This window comes from Drosophila subpulchrella, chromosome 3R (genome assembly GCF_014743375.2).
Source record: "Drosophila subpulchrella strain 33 F10 #4 breed RU33 chromosome 3R, RU_Dsub_v1.1 Primary Assembly, whole genome shotgun sequence".
In the NCBI taxonomy this organism is placed as follows: domain Eukaryota; kingdom Metazoa; phylum Arthropoda; class Insecta; order Diptera; family Drosophilidae; genus Drosophila; species Drosophila subpulchrella.
In genome coordinates this window covers 14,239,251-14,247,841 of record NC_050609.1, presented here as the reverse complement: position 1 = coordinate 14,247,841, position 8,591 = coordinate 14,239,251, and the positions used below count along the sequence as shown (strand labels likewise).

Below are 8,591 nucleotides of genomic sequence, written 5' to 3'. Positions count from 1 at the left end.
CGAAAAGAGGAGCCATAACCATTTTTTATGCAACGCTTTTTGCGGTCGCCGTTAACGCTGATTTATGAGTGTTAAGTTAATTGGGCTGCCATCCCCCCACGCCCACGAATCCCTGATTGGGCCGCCTTTCCCGGCCGCAGTGCATCCAGGTCCCACTACTTCATCATTCTAGGCAGCAGTTCATGCAACTCATGCATGTTTGAACGGCACCACCGCCCACATAAACTCGCCCACCACCCTGAACCACCCACAGCCACCCACAACCACCCAATCGAAACCACCCGAACTGCAGCCAGCAGGATGCAAATAGAGGCTCCGTTGAAATGCACTTTGAGTTATAGTCAAAATATAAAACGCACAGTTGCATTTACGAGGCCATAGACTGCGCCCGGGCAAATGGAGAGCGATGGCATTTTACACCTTCACCTGCGGGGGCACTAAAAGGTTAAATGCTGAATTATCCGACATTCTTGCGGGGTCATGCGAGTGCCAAGTCGGCTACTATGTACTCCAAATATCACCATGCCAATGGTAAAGTCATTCATTTATATTTATCCAAGTAGGTTCAATAACTTCATTCATAAAATACAATTCAATAGACTGTGAGTGTGCTACAAAAAATTAAAATGAATAACCATATTGTTCAACAAGAAATACAATTAATACCATTTAAATTGTTAAGTTAAAATATGAAGTTTAAATATTAAGTTACGCTGGCAATTTGGGTAAAAATATTTTACTTCCTTTCAGTTATTTGTTTTATATCCTAACTCTGTAAACTTATATTTTTTAAGTAATCCAATCCCAATAATTTTTAATTTAAATTTAAAAAATAACTCTTAGATATAGCAAATAAAAATGTAACCATTCTAGTATTGATTTGCATTAACTTTTTTAGAACAAATTTGAAAATTGAATTTTGAAAATTCGCCGTATGTATAGGAAGAAAATCTGTCATGCCCATAATTATGGCAAAGGTCTTTAAAAGTATGGAAAACGCGGTACAAAACACAGACCTCTATATGTACCGCCCTCTGTTCAGAATAAATAAGAATGAATAAAAAAACCCTCTAGATGGCAAACAAGACCATGTTGGCAAGGGCAAAACACACCCCTAGATGGCAGTTTAGTCAATGAAAGAATCCCAATAGATGGCATAATCAGAGCATGCGTAATGGGGGTGGTTAGAAAAAGAGACGGATATTACTACTAAAAGAAGATAGCTATAACTATCAAAAGAAAGAGAGCACTCTGTAGCACAAAGGGATGTTTTTGAATATAATTTCCCTGTTGGCGCCAGGGCAAGTATATGTTCTCAAGTTATCAATCGTCAAATTATCTAAACATACCTGTTATCAGCTAATTTTATGGCTCTCATTGAACTGGATCGCTCTTTCGGGGGTAATCGACCAAGTAAAGATAAGATTGTGTTCAGTTTGGGACAGAGCTCCGGCATGAGCGGACTAACTGCGTGAAAATGCGCCTCGGCTGTGCTTGGCTGGCGCTAAGCCTGCTTTTGCACCTGAATCTTCACCTGGACGTGGGTCTGGCGGCCAATATCCTGGGCGTTTTCCCGTACCGTCTCCCCTCACCTTTCCAAATGGTAAGGCCCCTAGTTCAAGCTCTAGTTAAGCGGGGTCACAGTGTTACAATGATCACACCGTTGAGTTTTTTGCCCGACATAGATGGAGTTCGTCACATACGAGTGCCGGAGCTAAATAGACTCATGGATGGTGAGTCACTTGGAATTTTTCTAACATATTATGGTGAATAAAGTCAATTTCAAATTCCCAACAGATCTAATGGAAACAGACAAATTTCTAGACTTCTTGGGCAGTAAATGGAGGGAGGGTCGTCTGGCTGCTAAAATCTTTTACAATGTTTCACATGCCATCCTCGGCAATAATGGTGTCCAAAGAATGTTGCGCGATAAAAGCGAGCGGTTCGATATGATTATCTTGGAGGCCAGTCACCTGGATGCACTTTACGGATTGGCCGAGTTTTACAATGCTTCACTGGTCGGAGTTTCGTGTTTGAACATGAACTGGAACATTGACTATTTGGCGGGAAATCCCGCTCCAAGTGTTTATGAGCCCGTTTCCCCGATAGGATTCGCTCTGGATTACTCACTTCTTAGCCGATGGCACAATTGGATTTATATAACGGAGGAAAAGCTTCTGGAGCGCCTTGTATTTAGACCCGCTCAGCTGAAAGTCTTCAAGAAGTTCTTTAAGTATCCGGCCCAAAAGCTGACTGAGTTAAGAGAACGATTTTCTATAATCCTGGTCAACAGCCACTTTAGTATGGGAAGGGTGCGTGCGAATGTACCTAACATAATAGAGGTTGGAGGCCTCCATCTAAGTGAGCCCCCGGAACCCTGTGATAAAGAACTTCAAAGATTTTTGGACGAGGCTAAGCACGGTGTCATATATTTCTCCATGGGCCTGGACATAATGGTTAAATATCTGCCGATCAATATGCAGCAAACTCTCCTGCAGGCCTTTGCTATGCTGAAACAGCGTGTGGTGTGGAAGAATGAGCTCTCCATGATGCCCAACAAATCACAAAACATATATGTGATCGACAGAGCTCCCCAGCGGCAGTTGCTCGCCCATCCCAATGTCCGGCTTTTTATCAATCACGGCGGATTACAGAGCGTGATAGAGGCGATAGATAGTGGAGTTCCGATGCTGGGATTTCCACTCTTCTTCGATCAATTCAGCAATTTGCATCGGGTGCAGTTGGCTGGAATGGCCGAGGTCCTGGACACCAATGATTTGAACGCAGATACTCTCATTGAAACTATCAAGGAGCTTATCGAAAATCCAAACTATGCCAAAAGAGCAAAGGAAATGTCAATATCTTTCAGGGATCGACCTATGAGTCCTCTAGATACTGCTATCTGGTGGACTGAGTATGCCTTACGAAATCGGGATACTAACCACATGCGAATCAATGTGGAGGAGATTCCTCTGATGCGGTATTATAGACTGGATACCGTCCTCACCTTTGGAATTCGCTTTGGATGCGTCTTAGGATCGATTTCCTTTCTGTGCTGGAGATTGTATCAGAAACACCGGAATAGACAGAGACGCCTTCTTGAGAGAAGAAGAGCTTTCATGCAAATGCAGATACGAATGATGATGCTTGAATGTGAAACCGTCTCTTAGATTCCATACGTTTCTAATCATAAAATCAGGTAAATTATTTTTAGATCTCGTAGTATTTACGATCATTAACTGATATCTGTCTGCGATCGTGGTATTCTTTATCACATAAACACTTCATATCTTATCTAATCAATTGTTTGAAAATGGTACGGCCAGTTGTGACAAACAAATGCCTATTTATATCTGGTCATTATAATATGTTTTAGTTGAAAAATATTTTTTAATTTGTATTAAAGATTCATTTTGTTGTTTGTAAAAAGTCCTTGTATTGACATATTTTTTTCCGAAGAATGTTAAACCAAAGATCTTTCACATTCCAAACAAAAATGTATCAAACAATATTTAACGACCTATTTTATTGTTACTGCTTGTCAATAATATGGTACCTATATGGGTTTCATAGAACGTAGATTAGATTGTGCTCATTTGCGGAAGGAACTCCGACATGAGCGGACTGAAATAGTGAAAATGCGCCTCGGGTATTATTGGCTGGCACTCGGGCTTTGCCTGCTCTTGCAACAGGACCTCCACCAGGACTTAGTACAGGCAGCCAATATCCTGGGAATATTTCCTTACCGCATCATTTCGCCCTATTTGGTAATGCAACCATTGGTTCGAACTTTAGTAAGAAGAGGCCACAATGTGACCCTTATCACACCTGAGGACATGCCAAACGATCTTAAGGGATACGAGTTCCCAAGCTGAATATACGCATAAAGGGTGAGTCACATTCTATAGCATTGAATAGAACTCTTTATAATTTTCTTTTATTACAGAAATGTTAGAGTCTGATCAAGTTCTTGACTTTATGATTAACAAATGGACGGAGGGTGCTCTTACAGCAAAAGTGCTTTGCAATGCCTCCCATGATATTTTGAGTGATCCTGGTGTTCAAAGAATGTTACATGACCGGAATGAGAGGTTTGACCTAATCATGATGGAGCCGGCTAATCTGGATGCTCTCTACGGCCTGGTGGAGTACTACAATGCCACTTTGATGGGCTTGTCCAGTGTGCGGATCAACTGGAACACCGAAGAATTGGCGGGAAATTCTGCGCCAATCGTTTACGATCCCATCTCTCCGATCGGAGATCGGATCCATATTATGGAGGAGAAACTTCTGGAGAATCTCATAATTCGACCAGCTCAACTGCGCATTTTCCAGCAATTCTTCGGATATTCAGCGGAGAAGCTGAATGAGTTACGGGCCAGGTTCTCAGTGATCCTTATCAACGGAATTTTGGAATCTTGTTATATTTTTTAAAAATTAAAAGAGTTGATTACGATTTTTCACGCTATGAGGAAAAACAGCTGATACCTATTGATAGCATTAATTGCAGAGAAATGAGGACTCTCTTTAAAAACATTTGAGTTATCAGTTAATGCTCACCAATTCAACGACAAACTTTCCTCGTTTCCTCGTCACCTTAGATTAGATTGCGCTCATTTGTTAACTTTACTCCGACATGAGCGGACTACAATTTTAAAAATGCGCCTCGGATTTTCTTGGCTGGTGGTTATCCTGTACCATTTACTTCAAAAGGACCTTCATCGGGATGTGGCAGAGGCAGCTAACATCCTTGGAATATTTTCCTACCACCTTAGTTCGCATTTTCTAGTTCTACGAACGTTTTCAAGAGCCCTTGTTGAACGAGGTCACAACGTAACATTGATTACCCCAGAGGGAATGCCGCCCGATATAGAGGGAGTTCGTCATATTCGCATTCCCAAGCTTAACAAACGCGTTCAAGGTGAGTCAACAGATCTAGTTACATCAAAAGATATTTTAAAAATATTTAAAACTATTAAAATATGCAGAAGTGATAGAGTCAGATCAGTTTTTGGACTTCTTTGGTAACAAATGGATGGAGAGCGTGCTGGCCGTTTCAATGCTTTCCAACATGTCCCACGATATCCTAAGTGACGATGCTGTTCAGCGGATGCTACGAGATGGGAGTGAACATTTCGACCTGGTCATGATGGAGCCATCTGGTCTAGAAGCCCTATATGGCCTGGTGGAGTTCTACAATGCGAGTTTGATGGGATTGTCCGGGGGAACTGTAAGCTGGAAAACTGAAGCACTTGCTGGAAATCCGGCTCCAAGCATATACGAACCCATCTCCCCGATTGGCTATTCATGGGATCCCTTGTTTATGAGCAAGATTTACAATTGGATCCATATCACCGAGGAAAAGCTGCTGGAGGGTCTGATCTTTCGGCCGGCCCAACTGCGCATCTTCAAGAAAATCTTTGGATATTCGGAACTGAAGTTTAATGAACTGCGCCGCAAGTTCTCGGTGATCTTAATCAACAACCATTTCAGTATGGGCAGAGTGCGAGCAAATGTTCCGAATATAATAGAGGTTGGAGGACTGCATCTCAGTGAACCCCCGGAACCATGTAATATAGAGCTGCAGAGATTTTTGGACGAGGCGGAGCACGGCGTCATCTACTTTTCGATGGGAATGGATATCATGGTGCAGCTTCTGCCAGAAAACATGCAGCATCAATTGATGCAATCATTTGCCCAACTAGAGCAGAGGATTGTTTGGAAGAATGAGCTTTTAAATATTCCCAACAAATCGAAGAACATATATGTGATCGAAAGAGCCCCGCAGCGCCACGTTCTTGCCCATCCCAATGTCCGGCTTTTCATTACAAACGGAGGATTACTTAGTGTGATGGAGGCGGTTGACAGTGGAGTTCCGATGCTGGGACTACCAGTGTTCTTTGACCAGTTCATTATTTTGCAGTACGTTAAGCAAGGCGGAATGGCCGAGGTCTTGGACGCCAACGCTTTGAATTCTGAAATTCTAACCAAGAGCATTAGGGAACTGCTAGAAAACCCTAAATATACTCTCATGGCCAAGAAAATGTCGCAATCCTTCAGGGATCGACCCATGAGTCCTCTGGATACGGCAGTTTGGTGGACGGAGTACGTCTTACGCAATAAGGATGCCACTCACATGCGTCTTAATGTAGATGAAGTTTCCCCGTTGCGGTACTACGGATTGGATTGGCTGCTTCCATTTGGTTTTCGTTTCGGAATCGTCTTTGTGTCTGTAATCTATCTTTGTTACAAAATATTCCAGAAAAATAGGGAAAGAATGCGAGGAAGACAGGAAAGAGAGAGTGGTTTTCTGCAGTTGCTTAATTTATGATCTTAAATACATTACTTGTTTAGCAGACATGGGTATTGGGTCATGTTATTCCTTACCTATCCATGTTAATTAAAATTCGGCTTATAAACAATTTGATCTCAAAAGTGTGCTTCAAAACCATTCGTTGGTGCTGAATTTATAGCATAAGTTTAGTCGTTACTTAAAATCATACTGTGCGCAACTGTGAATCTTATCTAAACAACTATTTGCTATGCAAAAGCTTAAAATTGTAATTGACGATTTTTTATAGATACATTAATACATTTTAAAAAATTACAGGCTTTTTTTATAGTAAAAACCAAAAACAGAAATTTTCTAGGAAAAAAAAATATGTTTAAATTGTTTTACTAAGTAGAAAGTTATCTCAAAAATATGTTTATATAATCGTAAAGCGTTTTCTCTTGATAAGAAAACTAAAGGCTAGCATGTGTTTTAGAAAAACAGTTTTAATGAAGTTTTATTAATTCTAAACTCCATATCACAAACTCTTAATCTGGAATGACGTATGTTAAAAACAAAGAACTTATTGACGTCAGCACAGCGAGATCATCCAGTTGTCCTTGATATGTGGCTTGCTCAGAGGATCCCCTGCAGGTTCTGCCTTTCACCAGGCACGCTTACTGCAAGTCTTCCCATCTTTATTTATATCTTGTTTGCAGCCTAAAGTTTTTAAGTTCTTAGTGGTGTAACTTTCGTGTGCCATGGTAATTGACGCTTTGGCAAATATTTGGGGCAAACAGTAACGACAATTCGTGACACACTTTTTCGGGGCAGAACAACAGACACACAACTGCTGGCAGAATGCACAAAATATGAATTCATGAACAGAAGTGAATATTATTGTGGTGGTTTTCGGTGTGTTTTTAATTTTCCGTTTCGAGGTTTATTTGCACAGTGCGGTGGCATTCTTTTGTTTACGATCTGCGCTTGGCTAAATATTAAATCCGGCTGCCGAGCACCGGAGTGAGAACAATTGGCAACGAGGTTACCAGCCTCCGAGAACGATTAATTAGTGGTACTGATACTGCATATGCTATTACCGAAGATTCCCCGCTTAATTGTTCCGCTAATACCTCAACTAAATCGACTTGGGCAACCGTTTCGTTAATTAGTCGCGTTTTCTTGAAAATCTCATTTCCATCCGGCGTCTGGCATTAATTGTTAACTTTAAATTACGCTCGTCGCGTCGCCTTTACAGTTGTCATTTCATTGCCAATGGCCAGCTTATTTTCCACATCGAAATCGCATTGCCTTGGCTTATTGTGCCACAGATTATTAGTTGCATCCTTGATCTCAAACGGTAAACGAGACTGGCCATCTCTAATCCCAGTGCCAACTTCTTTTCCGCGGGCCTCATAAACGGGTTCAATTTCACGTGTCCATAGTTGTGGCCACTGGCAAATGAGCCAAGTTTTTTGATGTGTTCGCCTGAAAATTACCAAAAAGGGGGGCTGGCATAAGAATACGCCTGTTTTGGGCTGGCCACCAATTGCCAAAATTGAAATATAAATATAATTTTGCATAATTATGCGTGAGCCGGCGTGACTGCGTTACCAAAATGAGTACGACCATAATTTAAGACCACAGAAACCGAGCTATTCAAACAAACTGTTAATCTGCTGTCCATCGTCTGGCTGAAAGCGAATATATAACACCCAGCCAAGGGAATACCCTTTCATCCATTAGCTTTATAGTTTTTTATAGAAATAATTAATTACTGAATAACAATTAATCATTTGGAGACTATTTTTCATAAAAATAACAATGGTCTTTGATTCTTCCCTATATTGAGAGAACCTTAAACAAAACAAATCTATAATATCCAAACTATAATTTTGTCAAGGTAAAAAAGTTCAAGGACGCTCTTGGATTTTTCAATGCACTATTTTTATAGTAAGTCTGTAATATCCAAAATATCTATCTGTCCATCTATAATATCCAATACTATTTATATCCATCTATAATACCGAAAATCGACTTATTCTAAGGTAAAAATAAAGTTGTGATCTTTAAGCCTTTGCATTTTCTAAGGCCTTCATTTTATAGTAATTCTAAAGTAGCCAAAATTAAAAGTGTTATGGTACAAATAAAAGTAGTAGCTTCTTTTAAGCAACATAATGTCTTCTTATGTTCAAATTAAGGAAACAGAAATCCGCCAAGGTGAGTCCAGAATTTCTGAGGTAAAAGCTGAGCCATCTACGAATTCCGCTCATGTCGTACAACCATTTTTACAGATCAGCCAGACTGCTGGCCATGTTTT

At 40.6% G+C, this 8,591-nt stretch overlaps 2 protein-coding genes across 2 annotated transcripts; both read left to right on the top strand.

Annotated features, from left to right (window-relative positions):
- The first annotated feature begins 1,455 nt into the window (after positions 1-1,455).
- LOC119553212 (UDP-glycosyltransferase UGT4) lies at positions 1,456-3,613 on the top strand. Its single transcript, XM_037863473.1, has 3 exons — positions 1,456-1,733; positions 1,798-3,199; positions 3,574-3,613. The coding sequence occupies exons 1-2, from the start codon at positions 1,478-1,480 to the stop codon at positions 3,168-3,170; spliced, it is 1,629 nt and encodes a 542-aa protein (XP_037719401.1). The 5' UTR covers positions 1,456-1,477; the 3' UTR covers positions 3,171-3,199; positions 3,574-3,613.
- Positions 3,614-4,654: 1,041 nt separating this feature from the next.
- On the top strand, positions 4,655-6,405 carry LOC119553222 (UDP-glycosyltransferase UGT5-like). The gene is made up of 2 exons (XM_037863484.1): positions 4,655-4,921; positions 4,989-6,405. Exons 1-2 carry the CDS (start codon positions 4,660-4,662, stop codon positions 6,329-6,331), a joined length of 1,605 nt encoding a protein of 534 aa, XP_037719412.1. The 5' UTR covers positions 4,655-4,659; the 3' UTR covers positions 6,332-6,405.
- Positions 6,406-8,591: the final 2,186 nt, after the last annotated feature.